The sequence below is a fragment of the Strongylocentrotus purpuratus genome, unplaced genomic scaffold, assembly GCF_000002235.5.
Source record: "Strongylocentrotus purpuratus isolate Spur 01 unplaced genomic scaffold, Spur_5.0 spur5_scaffold_14, whole genome shotgun sequence".
Taxonomy (NCBI): Eukaryota; Metazoa; Echinodermata; class Echinoidea; order Camarodonta; family Strongylocentrotidae; genus Strongylocentrotus; species Strongylocentrotus purpuratus.
This window is the reverse complement of record NW_022145599.1, coordinates 35423727-35444273: the sequence shown is the minus strand read 5'-3', so window position 1 is coordinate 35444273 and position 20547 is coordinate 35423727. Positions and strand designations below refer to the sequence as shown.

At 36.4% G+C, this 20547-nt stretch overlaps 2 protein-coding genes across 2 annotated transcripts; one reads left to right on the top strand and one right to left on the bottom strand.

Annotated features, from left to right (window-relative positions):
* Positions 1–874: 874 nt before the first annotated feature.
* Positions 875–3586, bottom strand: LOC115923774. Its single transcript, XM_030985064.1, has 2 exons — positions 3481–3586; positions 875–2632 (listed from the first exon to the last, which is right to left on the bottom strand). Exon 2 carries the CDS (start codon positions 2095–2097, stop codon positions 1036–1038), a length of 1062 nt encoding a protein of 353 aa, XP_030840924.1. The 5' UTR covers positions 2098–2632; positions 3481–3586; the 3' UTR covers positions 875–1035.
* Positions 3384–11271, top strand: LOC105441226 (COP9 signalosome complex subunit 3-like). The gene is made up of 6 exons (XM_030985259.1): positions 3384–3389; positions 4701–4772; positions 6299–6385; positions 6891–7003; positions 10159–10239; positions 11055–11271. Exons 1-5 carry the CDS (start codon positions 3384–3386, stop codon positions 10178–10180), a joined length of 300 nt encoding a protein of 99 aa, XP_030841119.1. The 3' UTR covers positions 10181–10239; positions 11055–11271.
* Positions 11272–20547: the final 9276 nt, after the last annotated feature.

The window sequence follows — 20547 nt, the reverse complement described above, 5'->3', positions numbered from 1 at the left end:
TTTGTTTTAATCTTTGTTATATCAGTTGTCTTTAATATGTCAATCTTGTTAGTGTGATAGTGGCATTGTTAGTAAAAGAAGAAACCAATGCATTTTATAAAATGTATTTTAACTGCTCATTTCCCAAAGCAAACACAATTTTGTTTTCTTCATACAAACTGAGTGTACACACATTTAGAAGCAATATTGGTCTCTTATATACACATAACGTTCATTACAAGTCATGCAGTTTCTTTTCAAAAGAAACTGTCAAGAATATTTCCTGAATGGTATATTACATAGTAAATGGAAGATAAATTTATAATTAAGTTTTCAAATCATGAAAATTGTAACCAAACAGCATTTCTTCATATACAATGTATGTGATTGATGAAAGCATTTTTATGTGTAAGCTTTTCATAGGACATTAATATATTATTCTCTTCCTCCAAATTGTGATTTAAAGAAAGAGAATGCTCACAATGGTGTTTCTTCACATTATAAAACCAGATGGAACTTAACCTTCTTTATTAGGGGCGCCGGAAGTGGGGGGGGGGGGGGGGGGGGGCAAAATGCATTTTTTGTGAAAATTATTAAAAACAAGTCTGAGCACCATTTTCCAAAACCAAGTTATATTTGGGCTTTTTAGATTTTTGTCTATCTAATCAGCTCAACTTTTCAGTGGAGTGGATTTGTACTTTAAAACTCCGCCCCTGGACCCCATGCCAATTTACGCTTCACTTAATTGCTACGCTCTAATACTCCACTTTGAAAAACGTTCCGCGGGGCCTGCATGTAACATAATTATAAGAGTGATGGTGATGCAGATTTATCTCCCGCCCCCACAAACGATTTTGCTCATTACGCAAGTGCCCCTGAAAGGTGAGCCCCTGGAATGTTTGTCCCCCCCCCCAACAACAACAACAAAACTAACCCACACTGCTTCTGGCGCGCCTGTTCTTTATAACTCATTGACTACTGAATCTCCTCATTCTAATATAGGCTCAATACAGAAACCACAGGGTTCACGTAGAAGTTGCTGATTCATTTTTATGTTTATATCGTAATTGAACGCTGGTACGTGTCTTTGTGTACACGTGGATTGAGTTTAGTTTCAAACAATTTTGCTCTAAGGTAAATTAGCTTTTTTTTTCTTGATCTGAGCATTAAAACAATCAAAATAATGACGAAACCAGCTAATGTGAGAATAGAACCAAGGCCATAAACCACATATTTCCATGGTACTGAACTGTTCGAATTGATCTTGATAGTTGTTGCTGTTGTAGATACTGGTTTTGAGGGAGTGAAAGCAATATCACTGGTCTTTGTTTGATCCTGCGATAATGTCGTTAGACCACATGGATCTATGACCGAGTTCAGGTTTAGGTCATTGGCTAGGTCCAATTGACAATCATTACAATCACACAAATCTTTAGTGTGCTCCGATGTAGAAGTACAACAAAACACTGGGTCCTTTTTCTTAACAAGTATGGTTTGCTTCAAATGTGTGTGGGTTTCAGTAGGTTCTGTAATTGGGGGCATTTTCTCCCCACTCTGAAAGCAATCAATTTGACCTGATAAAGTCCCAACTGGAGCCATGCAATCTAGTGCTACCCAATTACCAACCGTGTTCTCTTTACCCATTGTACAAGACGCCTTGCCGGGCAGAAAATCAACATTCAATCCAATTCTTTTAAATGAACTTTCATATATACCATCCTCACTATAGGCGAAGAAGATGTATGTTCCAGCATCAATTCTCTTTACATGGTTAATACTAACCTGTAGTGAGCAATGATCAGATTCACTTTTATTCCTGAAAGTGAATCTGTTTACCTGTGCAGGGGGTAAGACGATAGATTCTGTATCTGCCAATGTGTAAAAAGGGGCTCTGTATCCATATTGTAGTTTGACTCTAATACTGTTACAAGGATATGGATAATGAAGATGTACACTAGCCCCTTCTATAACAGTCTTCCATTCATCTTCAGATTTACACACGTTACACATGGCAAATGCAATGAATATAAAAATGACTGGAAAATTCATTTTGACTGATTGCTTCCCAAGACTAGAATAAAATAATGTTTTGTACAGATTTGGGAAATCAAGATGCATCAAAGGAAGATCAATTAATCATAATTCCTAAAAAGGGCATTCTGTATTTAGTATCAAGTTTTTTAAACAACTGTACAAAACTTTATATTCAGCAAGATGCTGACAATGGGTCAGATCCAAATAAAAAGTACTGTTACTTTTTATTGACGTTCAAACATGTATACGCTCCGATGCAACCTCCTTTCAGAATATATCCGTTCGCTGAGAAAGGTCCCCCTTCTTTTCTGCTTGACTCATTGACTGTATGTTCAAAGTTAAACCATGAAATCTACTACGTTGTCTATGATACAATTTGCCATGTATATGTAGGGTGTCTTCACTGTTAGGAGGCACTGGCTCTGGTTGTATGCTTATGCACGTTTATCACAATGAAGTCCGGTTGACTTGCCAACAACGTTTCTTAATGTGCAGTGTTCTTAGTTTAGTGTGAAATCACAGTTACTTGATGGTTGGATGGGATGGATTTCTCTTAATTCACAGTTAAGTCCATCCGTACTTTGATTCTATGCTTCTGCTGGATTCTTGAGCTGCAAACCTATATAAGAATTTAGTAAAGAAGCATGTATAAGGAATTTCATACCATGATATAACATTTTAAGTCTATTTTGATTCATTATAAAGACTGATATTGTAATTACCGGTATGTAGAGGAAAAAGGAGTAAATCTTTTAAAACCATCATCTGTGCACTGTGTGCAGAAGCTTTATATTTTCAGTTAGTACTCAAGCAAATGAATAAATATCAATGATTAGTTTGCAATACATTCCCTGGCTATTCAATGAGATATTTTGGTATACATTTCCCTCTTTTCGTTGGCTTTCGTTGGAGAGTGACTACTCATGCCTTTACCCAATTCACATGGCGTTACTTGACGCTCAGTACATGTATGCACTATTAAATATAGCCACAATTGTTTTTCTTTTAGATAATTTTATGTAAAATCTAATTTTAATAACAAGTCTTTGTTAATAAATCAACGTATGGGACATTTTATTAAAAAAAATAATGTTAATGAAGGTGCATTCATGCAGTATAATGGGCATCGATATAGCCTGTGTAAAGGCATGAGGGCAACAGTATCTATCAGACAATACATGTGGAAAATTCATATCCAAAGGAAGTAAGGAACTGATTATTACTAGTGGGCTAACAATGTTCCTCGGTTCTTAACTCATGTAATCATTTCCCAGTTTTCTTAATAGCAAGTTTGGTAACTGTTCAGTATTAAACAGGGCAATGTATGACACTATAATTATTCTGTGCAGGAGTTTAAATAAAATTGACATATGGAGGTACAAATATGATAACATTTAACTTAAATCTGTATTTATTTTAAGTAAATTGGCGTGATGACTGATAAGAAAAAATATTACACAAACGTACCTGTATACTTCAAACGTTGTCAAACTGCCATCCAAATAATTCATTGTATGTCCTCCAAACTTGTTGAAGAGATCGCTTCGTAGACTACATGTATTACGGTTCAACATGTGAAGCGGTTGATGCCAGGAATGTGTATTGCAGAGGGAGTCAGCACACGTAGGAGTGTCATGTTGACTCTGTATAAAAGTTGATTGCTTGATAAGACATTAGAATATTGATATACCAGTACACAAACAATATATTGAGTTTATTGACAGTACGTGCTTGTACCTTGTACCCTTTTTTTCCACCGCCACTGAGCCAACTGTACCAAGAGATTGCCAACTCTTACTCTACAAACAACCCATCTGATGTGAGCAGTGTTCTAGAAAAACATTCTGACCAGCTCAATAAAGTAAGTAACATTCCTCCTCCTATCGCAGAAATACATAGGTTGTATGTATGTGTTGTGGTCTGAACAGATGCATGAACAGATCTTCCTGTAATGTTATTCATTTATTTTTAGGAGAAGCATTCTCATCAGTTTAACTACCGGTACATACATGAAAGTATGGATCTTTCCCGAAGGTTGATTGAACTGATATGGAGACTCAGTAAACAGTATCAAAACTCTTGCTCAAACATCTTGAGGCAAGAAAGATGACAAAAAATATCATTAACCTTTGTATAGAACAAATTTTCATAAGTGATAAGGAGACCCCGGCCCCCAACTCCGGGGTCGGAATGACCGCATGCGTGTTACCAAAATGTCCGTTAAAGGGGTACTTTTCGTGCGACAAAGTCCGGCCCGAGAATTGTAAAATAAAAGGGGGTGTTTTTTCTCTCATCTCTTTGGACTCCTGAGAAATTATTCCGAATTTAGGGGGTCTCCAAGGCAAGAAAAGCCCGCGAAAGGGGGGTTCGGAAATGTTGGCAGTCCTCAGATGGTTACCCTCAGATAGGGGGTGCTTTCAAAAAGAGGGAACAAGCATAAGCGTACCCTAAATAACACTGAGTGGGGGGGGGGGGGGGGGGGGAGGGCGGGAAGGAGACTCAGTAAACAGTATTCAGATAAGCAGACCTTTGATACATGTATTTTAATATTATGTTTGCAGACTGAATGAGATGAAAGGCAAAGTACAGACTGTTCACCTGTATGTATAATATCATTTGTTTGGTGCCAGAAGGGCATCAACTCATATGCTTTTACATAGAGACAACGCCCTTCTGGCTCTGAACAGACGATATTATATCATGAAAGTCAAGGCACAAAGTCATCACTTTATCGAAAGAATATCCAGCGACTTACAAAAGTAAGCAATATGATTTTTTTAAATTTTTTTTCGCCAGATGTGGATTTCAAATTGATTGGTAGATTCCTGCAATGTTTATTTAGTTTTTATCAGTTTTTTTCATTTATCTGCCAGCATCTTGAAAGGAAACTTGAGTTCATTTGATAGCTTTTGAATGGCCTGGGTGCATTGGGGAGGTTTACATACTGTGCCAACTTCCATGCCAAAGGTCATGGGGCTCATTATGTATGCATAAATAGCTTCTCAACGCATTCTCATTAGAACTGATGGATGGATTACTATCAAACTTAGGACATGTATGTATCTTGCAAAGCCAATGAACTGATTAGATGTTAGGGTCATGAGGTCAAAGATCAAGGGGTCATACATGTATATGAAAAATAGCTTGTAATCACAATATTCTGGGAACATGTTAATGGATTGAAAAATTGCTCTTTGGCGGAGGCATTATTTTCCGACTGGGCCGCAGTCGAAGTTCCATCCAGTTATTATTATTTTTAATTTTGTTTACAATTATTATTATTGTTATTATTATCATTATTATTTATTTGACAAAATCAAGATCTAACAATCCATGTGAGTTTACATATTAAGTAAATAGCAAGATACAACAAGCAATGAATTGCAAGTATATTAAATTCGAGAAAAATATAAAAATAAAGAATTATGCTGCATGATGTACGTCTACATAATCAGGCAGGAGGCACGATAGCTCAGTGGTAGAGCAGTGGGCCAGTAACTGGGAGGTCCTGGGTTTGAAACTGAATCGATACGCTAGTGCTCTTTGGTAAGGCATTAATCCTCATGCACAAGCATCTCAGAAAGAACTTACAGCCGTCAGTCTTCTGGTTGCTTCATTACAAGCATACTCATTTCTAAGCAGTCAGGTAAAAACAAACAACAAAAAACAACAAACAAACAAATATTTCTTTCAAAGAAAGAAAAAAAGAAAGGAGAATACATGTATACATCCTGAACATGAAATAACATTATCCTTATGAGGGCGCTGTCCAGCTGGAAACAATTTGCATGTATGTGTAATGTAGATGTTTTTTCTTTAAAATGTGGTTTTACAATGATTGTTGCAATAATCTGCTTCACAGTGCAGTTAGGCACTAAGAATTATGTGCAGTTTATCATTATGTCTGTTGTAAAAAAAAAGGCACTGCTTTAACCTAAATTCTTAGATGTTCTACATTACTTTATACTTCTCAGATTCAATAACAATAATTTTTGGAATCATGAAAACTTGCCTTCTTTAATTTTGAGTTTACTCTTCCTTAAAAAAATGGTGACAAATGAAAGAAAAGAATTATTTTTTTAGCAATTTTTATTAGAAAAATCTAACACATGTACATGTATGCATGAAATATATTTGTGAACTTTGGAGCCATAACGAATTCTAAGGCGCGTAATGCAGTTGAGTTCAATTGCCACACAAGAGGGCGACATACTAGTGAAGTAGAGGTGAAGATTGAGTTGTACAGTAGGGGATATTCATTGTCAGTATTGGTCTTTCTCTTTAGACCTTCCTCACGTTATCTCTGAGTGACATCGCAAGGAGAGTTCATCTACATGCACCGCAAGAGGCTGAGCAGTATGTCAGAAATACGGTAAAGGAAACAGAGTGATGGAATGAAAATGGGGCCTACGAGGGAAAATTTGCCCCTGGAGAAAATTTGATTTGCAGGACTATACAACTATATTCAATACCAATCAATAAAAGTCTTAAAGTTTCTCATTTATTTTCTCTTCTCATATTTATTTTGATAACCGAAAACATTTTGAGAGGTTTTGTTGAGTGGTTACGGAGCAACTTGTAAAATACATTGCTCTATATAGAATCTGAATTTGGTTTAGGATCAAATTGAAGATAGATAAAGATGTACCTGACTGGAGACTTACAGTAGATTATCATCTGATGAAATGGTTATGAAATAATTAAAATTTAAAATTTGAATTTCAGTCTACTGGTAAATTGATAATGGAGATCTTTATTTTGATTGAGGTGTAAATTACACTGGAAGTGTAAATGTTGTGGTTGAAATTAATGGTACTACAAAGAGATATGTATGTACTTTGAATTGAAATAAACAAAATTTGATTACTGTATTTCAGATTGAAGACGGTGAGATCCATGCAACTATCAGCAAACAGAATGGAATGGTTCATTTCCATGACAACCCAGAAAATTTGAAAACCCTGCAGTACTCAGACATGTCGAGCAACAGGTTAGTCAACTTTTCTTCACCTATTCTGGAAGCAAAATTATTTATATCCGTAGCCTTAATGTGGAGCAATTTCTTCATAAGAGTGTTATGCCTCCGCTACAAAGTAGGCAGAGGCATTACGTTTTCGGGTTTTTCGTCCGTACGTCACGTTCTCATTATCGGTTATCTCAAGAACCAATTGATGGATTCCCTCCAAACTTGGGTCATGTATGTATCTTTCAGAGTTCTAGTTCTTTTAGTTAATTAGAAAAAAATCCTGTATCCACATTTTTGGGTGTATAAGTTGGTATTTGGATGAGCATACAGATGCATTCTTATTCTCACGGATGTAAAAGAAGTCAGGAATTATTGTTTTCATTTGAATGTTCATGTAAAGGCATTTAGATTTCATCTTCCCAACTACAGATATCGTTTGTCAGTTTTTTTTTATCACTTTATTTGATCTCATCACATCTCTGCACAGTCACTGATTTGCCACATGTGCAATTTTGCACAAAACATTTTATGGCTTTGAAAAATACACATTTTGGGTCTTAATCATAATTAAGTCCCAAAATGGAACAATCACAGTGTTACCACATAGTGAACCACACTGTGTACCATATAGTCAAACACAGTGTCTTACCACAGTGTGGTAACACTGTGATTTGGTCCATGTGGTAACACTGTGGTGTACTATGTGGTGCTTACCACAGTGTGGTAACGCTGTGGTATCGACTGCACCACATAGTACACCACAGCGTTACCACATGTCCCAAAATCACATGTGGCCCACACTGTGGTATCAACCACATAGTACACCACAGCATTACCACATGTCCCAAAATCACATGTGGCCCACACTGTGGTACCAACCACATAGTACACCACAGCGTTACCACATGTCCCAAAATCACATGTGGCCCACACTGTGGTATCAACCACATAGTACACCACAGCGTTACCACATGTCCCAAAATCACATGTGGCCCACACTGTGGTATCAACCACATAGTACACCACAGCGTTACCACATGTGGCCCACAATGTGGCATCTACCACATAGTACACCACAGCGTTTAACTACCACATGTCCCAAGATTACATGTGGCCCACACTGTGGTATAAACCACATAGTATACCACAGCGTTACCACACTGTGGTACGCACCACATAGTCTGGTAAACTGTGGCATCAACACCAGATGATATTAGTAATTAGTACTTTACGCTATAAGTAGCAATTGTACTAATTAATTTGGCAAGTGGCAACAAATAACACAGCATCACCGTGACTGGTTCATCCACAATTTCCAATGTAAATGCATTGGTAATAAGTAGGATTGTTTAACTGTCCTAAACTTTCTATATACTTGTATTTTATTGAATATATTTTAGTTCATAGTTAGTATTTCCCTAATTCATGTTTAATTGAATGTAATTTACACAAAGTAGTAAAATGTCCTAATAATTGGCAATTTATATTTTCTAGTACTTTTGAAATGAATTGCATATAACTTAATCATCAGTAATTAAGAATTATGCTTTAAATTCAGATAAATTGTATAAAAAAATAGATCTGCACGCACCCCATATTCATTATGCAAATTAACACATAGTGATTCATACCACATTGTGGTAAATATGTGGCACACTGTGTTAAATATGTACGACTATGCGGAAGACAACATTGTGATCGAAGAGTTTGCACGTAGTTAAATACATACCACACTGTTGCAAATATATGTGTCATTGTGTGTGAAATATGACCGATTATGTGGTAAATCAAACCCCACACTGTGGTAAATATGTGTCACTCTGTATCAAATATATACGACTATGTGGTAAACATCATGATTTGAAACCCACGCTGTGAAAATACTGTGATCAAAGAGTTTACACATAGTTCAGTACATACCACACTGTGGTAAATATGTGTCACTCTGTGCTAAATATGTATGACTATGTGGTATAACACATGATTTGAACACCACACTGTGACAATACTGTGAACACAGAATTTACACATAGTTCAGTACATACCACACTGTGGTAAATATGTGTCATTCTGTGTTAAATATGTACGACTATGTGGTAAAACACATGATTTGAACACCACACTGTGACAATACTGTGAACACAGAATTTACACATAGTTCAGTACATACCACATTGGGGTACATATATATCACTCTGTGTTAAATATGTACGACTATGTGGACTATGTAGTAAACCACATGATTTAGACCACATACTATGACAATACTGTGAACACACAGTTTACACATAGTTCAGTAGATACCACACTGTGGTACATGTTTGTCACTCTGTGTTAAATATGTACAGCTATGTGGAAAACCACATGATCTGAACCCCACACTGTGACAATACTGTGACCACAGAGTTAACACATAGTTCAATACATGTACCACTGTGGTAATATGCGGTTCTCTGTGTCACGTATGTCAGTTTATGTGGATATTATGTGGTAAACCACATAGACTGAAACTCCACACTGTGACAACAATGTGAACACATAATGTCCACACAGTTTACACATAGTTGACTATGTGAACATAGTGTGGCAACACTGTGATTGTTCCATAAGGGATACCTCCTCGACAACCTTTTCTAACACTAATATACACTGATCTTGCACTGGAAACAGTTGAATAATCTTGAAGCTAATTTGGTGTATCTATCTTGTGATAAATATAACGTGGCACTGAGAGATAATGTGTGTGGTATCAATAGTATAAGTAAAAGGTCTGCAGTGTTATCAGACTTCTTTTTCAACAATAAGGCTATTAAGAAATACTAAAAAATACTTGGTCTTCATAAAGAGTGTCATTTATTGATTCAAGTATAAGGTGCATTAATAACCTTCATTCATGGGCAATCAAAGAGGATAACTGGGAGAGATGTAAATTTCTGTGTCTAGACAGCTCTTCAAGTCGTAAATTTTCAAAACATCAGTAAACAAAAAATAGTATATTTCCTTTTAAATACTGTCACAAGATAATCTCATATTATTTTCCCTTTTTCATCTGTAATTGTTGGGAGGCTGGCTGAGACCTGGGCAATGAGGAAGTTTGAGTTATAGTGGTTTTACAAGATCATGATAAGGCATTTAAACTCTGTCATGTTTTATTTTGTATTACCGATTTGTCATAACAGATGCAGCATTGTATCAGTCTAGATGAGAAGCTAAAGAGCATGGATCAAGAGATAGCTGTTAACCCGCAATATGTTCAAAAGGTAAAATAGGAAACAACTTTTTGTTTTTCCGCTGATCCAAGTTATAGAAAGGCTGTCAATGATGCAAAAAATAGAGATACATGTGCTGCGAAAATGAAAGACAAAATACCATGGACCATACAATTTGGCATTTTCATTATTCCACACTCAGTTCCACTACCAAAAACAAAACAAAAATCATATGATACTTGCAGGGAAATATGATGGAATCTCTTTAAAAGGAATGAAAGGATAAGCTATTGAGGGAGATGATTTTGCACTCATGATCTCAGTCGGGATAACACAGTAGATTAAAGGCCATGAGACTGACAGCTGGCAAGATATTGGTCTGGTGGGCGGTTGGTCTCATAGGCTGTCAGTCTTGTAAATCTGTTGACAACTATCAGGAGGCAGATGAGCAGTTCTGTCTGTATGGGCTGTATAATAGTGGGATGTAGTCAATCCTTGAAAGGGTACGAGTAGTCATTAAGTGGGGGTGGGGGGGGGGGTTCCAGGGATACTTTTTGGAGGGGGTGATGGATGAAATGTTGAACAATGGAGCTCTTGGGGGCTTAGTTGTCGAGTCATTCTTGTCTTTTACTCCTCTTGTACATCTTGATTTTTTTTTATTCAGGTACAGGCTTTTCCACAAAAATCAGGGAATGCACCAATTTTGTTCATAAGCACTCAATTTTAGAGGTTGACTAGAAAGCTTGGACTCAAAACAGATGAGAGTGTGAATCGTTTTCATTCCTCAAAATTAGCATGCTATAATTATCTCATTCATTTACATTTCCTATAATGTCTGATGTCCTTGTCTCTTCCGCCCTCTACAGAGCATGGGAGTACGAGAAGACGATGAAGTGGGCGGAGTCTTTGGAGGGAAATAGGACACACTGTATAGCTGGATGTACATAACCATAGTGGATTTGTGAACTGCAGGGAACAGGAAAACAGAAGAATGACATAACCTATTTATATATACCAACCTTTTTTTTCAAAATTCAACCCTACATGATATTGTTATTTAAACATATTTGTGGCTTACACCCAGTAAATAAGATTGATTGATTGATCTGTATTAAAAAACAAGTCAGAAAAAATCTTGGAACCAGCGGGACTTGATATTGTTATCTTTCTTTTTCTCGAAAAGTAACAAGTCATTTAACATTTTCCTGTACAGAAAACAAAGTTTCATTCATGCATTTCACGTAAAGTGTGTATTCCTGAAGAAAAAAACCGCACATACACATGTTATTTAGTTGCTCACTGCAGTTACACAGAGCTTGTTTAGGATCTTAGAGACTTGCCAATGGTTTGGCACATTTATAAACACAGCTTCTTGAGTATCATGACAAAACTTGAGCTTAAATGCCATATAAAGATGTATTTCTCCAAGGTGTGTAACAGAAATAGGTATCATAATGTGTAACCTGAATCCTTGGCAATCTTGTAGACTGTTATTCTTTAATTCTTCCCCCAAATCCTTCCTTCCATTTCTTCTTTTTTTTCTCCCCCTCTCCTCTCCATACATTTTGGAAGCAGTGGTAATACAGACCTGTGTAAATGTTCTCCATTTCACTGTATTCTTTAAAAACAGATTAATAACAGCATATGGTATTGAGGTACAATTCAATGACCATGCTTTTAGGACAGAAATTATGTAAATTGCTTGTCCAACCAATATTTGAATGATTTTAATTTTTTGATGATTTAAAATTTCCAAGTGATCGTCACATATAATATCTCATTTTGATATCAGAAAATAAAAATTCACAAAAATTCATAATAAATTTGCCAAATATTGTATCGAATATAACCAAAACAAAACATGTAAAAGGAACATTCAAGCCTAAGCTACTACCTGAATACACAGGACATTACAAGGTGGAAAATGATTGAGATGAAAACCACAAGTCAGAAAACATCACCAATTTCTTAATTCAGTCGTTGAGAATCAAATTGTGCACAACTTATTGTCATTTTAATGTTCATGATTTGCCATTCAATTCCAGAATTTATAGGAACACATATGTACATATAATTGTAAAGCTCCTTTGAGCGTGCACTGTGAATGATATGGTTAATGATGTTGTATGTTTGGATCCAGAAGAAAATTAACTTATATATTTTTAAGAGTTAACACTCTTCTGGGTCTAAACAGACAATGTACAGGGCATATATTTTTCCATCAATTTATTTTGAATTTGAGCTTCAGAGTTAAGTTTCATGAAATTTGATACGGATAACTAGCGACAAGAGTTGATGAGTTGGTAAGCTATTGAAATCAATGCATTTGATGTATTTGTTGGAAAGTTCTGAAATGTAAGGAGAAAGAAGAGACTTTTCTGATTCAATTCAAGAAGCAAAGTGGGCAATGACAATAAAGAGGTGGGAAAATATCGTTACAAGTTGAAAAATCCAGGTCCTTTCAAGAGAGGGAGAAACTATGATACTTTATAGTCTCTAATCTATAGATGCCTGTTTGTAGTGAAATGTGAACCTTATCTTCCTGTAGCCTCGTTTATTATGTCCTTTGATATGTTAACCTTCAGTTTACAAGTATTTGAATTTGAGTCGCATCTTTTTCCTGATTATCAAAGCTACTTTATTCAACTGCAATTATAATGTACAGATGATAAATGTGAAAGAGGGAAAGGATTCAAGGATGATAAATGTATGTCACTTTTGTGTGAACACATTTGTGTAAAAAAAAAAATGGGTTGTTATTGTTTTATTTGATATTCTATAGGGATGAATTAGAGGATTGTATAATTTCGATTGTTTCATCATTCTGTTGAAGTGGATCATGATATGTTTTTATTAAGAGAATTAATGATAAAGAGAGAGAAAGGGAGAGAGAGAGAGAGAGAGGGAGAGAGAGAGAGAGAGAGAGAGAGAGTGAGGGTTTATATCTGGTTCATGCATGTGGACTTTGGCCTCTGAAACTAAAAAGCGTTTGGAAAGTTGCGAAATGTGGTTTTTAAGAAGAATGATGAAAGTTCCCTTGACTGACAAAGTTAGTAATGATGAAGTTCTTACACGAGCTGTAGTGCAAAGGAAAATGATACGTGAGATGTTGATTAGGCAGTTGAAGTTCATGGGGGAGAAGGAGGATACTTTGGATGGACAGTCTGCAGAAATTGTTGGAAGAGAGAGGAGTGAAAGAACTGGGAGTGGTACTAATACAGAAGGCTAGGAGCCAAGGGGTGTGGAACAGCATGATCGCCAAAGTCAAACGATATGACACTTAGAGAGAGAGAGAGAGAGAGAGAGAGAGAGAGAGAGAGAAAGAGAGAGAGAGAGAGAGAGAGAGAGAGAGAGAGCAGGTGTCTGTTGTCATACTTTATGCTTAGCGAAGAGTATTCCTATAAAGAATCCGACCTTTAGTATTGCCATATTTATGATAGAAGTCGCCGACCAGCACCGTTAAAAGAAAAGAAGACCCCCCACTGAGCGAAATATTGGCCGGCACGATTTTCATACTGCAGCACACTAAATTTCAAATTGATTTCAAATTTGGGCCCCCACCCCTAAGAAATCCTGGATCCGCGCCTGTGGCGGATCCAGGCGATATATGGCTGGAGAGGAGGGAAATTGCAAACTGAAATTTTGTGATAAGCTCCTGTCCTTAAAAAGAGGTAATTCATTTTCAGTAGGCACAATGAGGGGGGCAGGGGCGGCGATTTATTTCTCACAGGTTTACGAAGTTTTATGGTATCAAAAAATTACATGCCTTAGCAAACTATAGTATAAAAACAAGCGATATAATTTTGTTCACACTTCACTTTTCTACAATATTTACTTGTACAATTGGAAGGATATTATGCGAGGGAGCGAGAAGATTTTTGCATTTCATTTTTCTAAACGCCGCTCTCTTTGGCCCTCCATATAAAGTGTGTTGCAGTCTTTAGTCAGTATTTGCTTTACACTTTTTTCTTCACTTTTTCAAATTTTCCAGGGGGGACGCCCCCCCCCCCTAAAAAATTGAGGGGAAATGTCCCCCTCGTGCCCCCGGGATCGCCGCCCCTGGAGGGGGGCATATACCGGAATGGGATTGTTTTCGGGGGGGGGGGGCACATGCCTTTCCTTGCCTCTAACTGGATCCACCGTTGAACATCCTTCGATCAAACCTATTTTTACTTTCAACCAATCAGAAGAAAGAGTTTGCCCTTGTATGACAAAGGCCTCTGGCTTCGAACAAAGACCAATATCAACTGTGCGAGGCCAATGTAGGATGAGACCTCTACCTCTACCGTATTCCCCATTTTTATTAGAGAATTTTTCGCACCCGGTGACGCGGCCTTCTACAACGCTAATCTTAGCGGGGGGGGGGGGGGGTTAAAAGTTCGTTTTTACTGGCTGCCTGCCGTAGCAACAAGCAGAATTGACAAAAGACTTAACTCCGTTTCTCCGTTTCTGCATGAAGTCTTTCGTCTATGTTTGATCGTCAAGTTCGTCAACGGAACGGAGTCTTTTAGTGAAAACGAATTCGTTTAATCAAATTATGGAAATGCAAGCATCATTTTAAACAAAACGAACTTTGTTATTCCTGGCTCATTTTTCCTGATTGAGGTGTCATATGAAAGAACAGAAAATGGACTTTCTAGAAATGTGAATTTTTCTTCTAAATTCAGATACCACCCGCCATATGACTTTTTTGTTTCCTTCCTTCAAACTAATTGTAATCACGCATGCGTGAAATATGCATCATATGAGTTGCATCAAATGAAAGAGGAGGATCAAAGCTTTACAAATATGTGTCATTTATTAATTATAATTGTGATCCTCAACAAATTCTGACAAGCTAAAAAAAAAAAAGGTTCATCAGCATTTTTCTGTTGCCGTTTTGGCACAGGAGGGGTACTATAAAGCCAGCCCAAACAAAACTTAACAGGTGCTAATGTGAGCACTTTTCGTCCAAAGGGGGGAGGGGTCTGGACGGAGGAGAGGGTAGAGGCCGGTTGTTCCCCCCCTGGATCCATCAATCATAGAATTTAAAAATAAAATTTAATTATTTTTTTTCTTCTACATTAGAGCAAGGGTGGGTCCAGGACTTACCGAAAAGAGGGGGAGGGGCACTAATCCTAAAGTTTTCTGACAAGCAAAAAACAAGATTTATTAGCGTTGTTTTTGGTCGTTTTGCACAAGGGGTGCACTAGAGCCAGCCCCAACAAAGCTTACCAAATGCTTATGTGTGCACTGTTCATCCAAAGAGAGGAGGGGGAGCAATCAAATTGTATTTGTAAACTCTAGCATTGGCAGATCTAGGGGTTATCTTTGCCCCCCCCCCCCCTTTGACGAAAAGTGTTCATTAAAAAATGCGTCAAGCTTTGTTGGGACTGGCTTTAGTCCCCCCCCCCCCCCCCACCTTCCCCCCCCCCCGACCCCAGAGGCAGGTCCAGCCGGCGGCGAGGGAGGGGCCCAATTCGTGAGAAAATATTTAGCGGCGACTCAGCCGAATATGCAGTGGGGGGGGGGGGGGGGGTAGTGGGCATTAATTTCCTGGGTGGCTCAGTAGGGGGGTGGCATGGAGCTCTTTTAGGGGGTGAAGCGCATTGGGTGAAGTGTGACACGTTTTATGAAGCTGTTTTCCACTTAGTTGCTTGTATTTTATACCGTGGTCACTGTTGCCTCGTATATTATTATTATTAATATCAGGCTAAAAAATAAGTCATCACGTATCAGTCCTACATTTATTTCGTTTTGCAAAACGGGGAAAAGTAGGTCGCCTTCTCGTGAAATAGGACATCGTTATACCTGAAGATAAACCGTCAGGGAGACTTTTGTAAAATCCGTAAGATAATTTAATTATTTTTTCTTTCTATTGTCTAAATAGACGTACTAGTATTCATGATATATGCATCTCCCTCTTCCAGTCTGTTTAGTCTCTGTCTCGCTCTCTCATTCTTTCATAGTTATATAGAAATTCACAATACACATTGATTCATGGGAGCATCTCTATCAACATGACTGAACAGCTCTCATCTTGGGATCCGGGATCCATAGTTGTGTTGAATGCTTCCTCTTCTTAGAATTTTTTTCAGATTTTGGAGCACATAGCACCCTCAGTTTAAAAAAAAAAAATGCTTCCAAGTTCCTCGCTCTCATTTTTCAGTTCTATATCATCTTATCTTTAATGTATCTCTTTCTCTTTTTACTATAATGTACTCTTTCACCAGATCACAAGCACTCATCCACATATTGGAGAATAATATCATTGAGTAGTCGTCTTTTAGTACCCAGTCCCAAACATTGATCTTTTTGTTTGACATTTACTTTTTCCAGGCAATTTCAACATCATGTGAGTCACATCATGTTAGAGGAATACAAAAATTTCACCTTGTCTGTTTGTGATTGCGTGTTTGATATCTCGTTGTGCGTTTGGTGCATGTGCACCAAACTTGTATTGTTGGAAATTTCTTCATTCTACAAAACAAAACAAGCATTTAAGAAAGTATTGTTGGCAATTTCTTTATTCTATCAATCAAAACAAGCATTTAAGAAAGTATTTTCTGCAATATCTTTATTCTACAAGACAAAACAAGCATTGAAGAAAGTATTGTTGGCAATTTCTTTATTCTATTTATCAAAACAAGCATTTAAGAAAGTATTGTTGGCAATTTCTTTATTTTATCAATCAAAACAAGCATTTAAGAAAGTATTGTTGGCAATTTCTTTATTCTATCAATCAAAACAAGCATTTAAGAAAGTATTGTTGGCAATTTCCTTATTCTATCAATCAAAACAAGCATTTAAAAAAGTATTGTTGGCAATTTCTTTATTCTATCAATCAAAACAAGCATTAAAGAAAGTATCGTAATATCAGTCATGATCCATTGAGTATTTTTACATGCACTTGCCCAGCTACATTCAATGACACTCTGCTGCTAGTAGCAGCCGTACAGCATGTGGTTAACCTTCCAGATCTTTTTTGTTTTTTGTTTGTAAGATGATGCATTCAAAAGTCCTTAATAGAAACAAAAATAATGGTGACGGATGAGAGGGGAAATAGGGTGGCATCTCTATATATCTCCTAAGTACATGTACAGCAAACTGTTAGGAAAAGCCAAAATAACATTTTTAGTTGTGAAATGGATATACCTTAAAACTTATAAAAACAAAAGCAAAGAAATGGTTACACCAATGCATGTCTAAAAAATAAAAAGGCTACATATATTATTTCACAGCAAAAGCCCAAAATACATTTCAATTCTAAACCATTGTAAAAGCTGAAAATAACCTTTCTTTACAAAAACTTATATTAAGGAAAGAAACCTCTCTGGGTAATTTTGTTTGTTTCTTGTTTCTGGTTCTCTTTGAGCAACATATGAAGCCTTGATTATCAGATTGTCATAACAAGGTGACGATATCAAATCATATCTTCCTGCACTTCACAATACAACATAATGTTCAACAATGTGAATTAAAAACAAAATAATAAAATACCTGGGACAAACACAGTCAAAGGTTTTAATCTAAATCACCCTTTTCAGTACAAGCGAGTCTTCTGCTCATGCTACATGAATTTGAATGAGGTTCGTAACAAGATAAAAGTAACACTTACATAATCGTTGGGTGTACATGTACCTTTCTTCAGCATAGTAACTGGTGATACTGTCTAAGCAGTTTCTTATCACGCGGTGAAGTATGTACCAATTTTACCAAATATATCAAACAAACAATGCATTTAGCAAAGTATATCTTTATATAAAATAGAATACTCAAAGAATTAATTTAAAGAAAATATTTTGTCATTACTCAATAAACTACTCAAACAATGTAAATAATTGATTGTTGGAAATTGCTAAAAAAAAATTAAACTAAATAACAAAGACAAACAAACAATACATTATTGATAGAGAAGAGTTGTTGGTAACTGCATACATGCTTCCGACAAAACAGAACAGATGTTAATATTTACACACAATTTTTATTTAAAAGTGATCTACCATCCCATTCAAGGATTGTCGATAATGGCATAATGCTGTACAAAATAGCGCAATTAAAAAAATTCGTCAAATAAAGTATTGCTCATAAATGCTTATATACACCGAAATAAAACTGTCAAACTGATTCCAAACCAATTCCAAACTGACTGATTCTCGGCCATCTAGTTTAATGGCTTCTACTTTTCAGTCTATTGGTTGTCTTTATGATAGTATGTTTCACCATAAGAAGACAATATTATTAGATTTTAGAGTCACTAGGTCAAAAGTCACAAAGGTAAACTTCTTAAATTCCTGCTATAATATAGGATTTATTGAAATCAAACTAAATCACATCAAAAAGTATACATACAAAAATGGCAGTGGTGAATACATAAATAATATATAAAGTTAAAATATAAAATAACTATCGTCACTGAATATTGCAAAAAGAACATATAAACGATAACAATAATAAGTATAAATCAATACAATTACATCAATAGAGGACTCTCGAGCTGTTGTGCAATAACTAAATCAGGCACAGACTGAGAGTCCAAAACAAAACAGAAACAACAAAAAACCTTGTTATTGCAAAATATCCAGAACGACTAAAGATATGAGGCTCAAACCTGATGAGGATATGTATCACTATAGGAAGCCGTTCTGAACAGATTTTAGGTCTAATATGTCAAAGTTCGAGGGTTAAAAAAGTCAATTTATGAAATTACAGATTTATTTCAACCTTGCTATTGCGATATCTCAAGAACCACAAGAGATAGGTATTTTGTTTTCAGTGCAATAATTAAGTCACAAATCATATTTATTTCCTATACTGAATTGAGCACGGAGGCATATAAGAGACGCAGTAGCATTTTCTTGTTTATATTGTATGTGGACACTGCGACATGCCTGTTTGTAGGCCTTGATCCTGACTTAATATTTTGTTATATCTGACGGATGTCTCTTTTGATTTTCTTGATCTGAGCATTACTACAATCACAAGAATGACAATACCAGTTATGACAATAGAACTAATGATCGAAACCACAAATTTCCATATCACTGAACCATTAGAATAATTGATCACAATAGTTGTTGCTGATGTGGATACTGAGTTTGAAGGAGTGAAAGTACCATCACTGGTCTTTATTATATCCTGCACAGATGTGGTTGGACCACATGGATCTATGACTAAGCTCAGGTTTTTGTCATTGGCTATGTCCAATTGACAATCATTACAGTCACACGGATCTTTGATGTGCTCCAACGTAGAAGTACAACAAAACACTAGGTGCTTTTTCTTTACGAGTATGCTTTGCTTCAAACTTTTGTAGGTTTCAGTAGGTTCTGTAATTGGAGGCATCTTCTCTCCATTTTGATAACATTCAATTTGACCTGATAAACTCCCAACTGTAGCCATGCAATTAAGTGCTACCCAATTCCCAACCATGTACTCTTCATCCAGTGTACATGATGCTTTACCAGGCAGAAAATCAACATCCAATCCTATTCTTTTAAATGAACTTTCATATATACCATCCTTACTATAGGCAAAGAAAATGTACGTTCCTGCATCAATTCTCATTACAGGGCTGATACTAACATGTAGTGAACAATGATCATGTTCACGTTCATTCTTGAAAATGAATCTGTGTACTTGTGCAGGTGGTAAAACGATGGCTTCTGTATCTGCCAATGTGTAAAAAGGCACTCTGATTCCATACTGTAATGTAACTCTTGTACTGTTACATGGATATGGAAAATCAAGATGTACACTATCACCTTCTATAACAGTCTTCAATTCATCTTCAGCTTGACACATGTTACACATGGCAAAGGCAATGAATATAGAAATGACTGGAAAATTCATTTTGACTTATTCCTTCGAAAGACTAGAATAACATCAAATTTCGTATAGATTTGGAAAATTACTTGACAAAACTGTTTCAAAGGAAGATCAGTCAATATAAATTCCTAAAAAAGGAAATGATGTACTTGCTGGCAAAGATGTGAACAGCTGTCCAGAACTTTATGTTCAGCAAGATGGTGGAAATGGGTCAGGTCCGATTAAAAGTATTGGCACTGTTTATTGACATTCAAACATACGTACGCTCCAATGCAACCTCCATTCAGAATATCTCTTCGTTGAGAAAGGCCCCTTTTTTCTGCTTGACTGTATGTTCAAAGTTATACTATGAAATCTACTGTGGTGTATGATGCACCTTTCCATGTGTATGTACATTGTGCCTTCACTGCTACATGTAGATGGCACTGGCTCTGGCTACAGTGTATATGCTTATTCACATTTATCAAAGTGAAGTCCAGTCAGTTTAGGGTAATATCCCATTTACTTGATGGTTGAATGGGATGTATTTCTTTGAATTCACAGTAAAAGTCC

What these genes read in the sequence shown, in the direction of transcription:
- LOC115923774 (XM_030985064.1), bottom strand. Translation starts at nt 2,097, where the DNA reads ATGCATCTTGATTTCCCAAATCTGTACAAAACATTATTTTATTCTAGT.
- LOC105441226 (XM_030985259.1), top strand. An exon ending in ATATCCAGCGACTTACAAAA is followed by an intron (nt 4,773 to 6,298) that starts GTAAGCAATATG and finishes CTTTCTCTTTAG; the next exon opens with ACCTTCCTCACGTTATCTCT. An exon ending in AGCAGTATGTCAGAAATACG is followed by an intron (nt 6,386 to 6,890) that starts GTAAAGGAAACA and finishes ACTGTATTTCAG; the next exon opens with ATTGAAGACGGTGAGATCCA.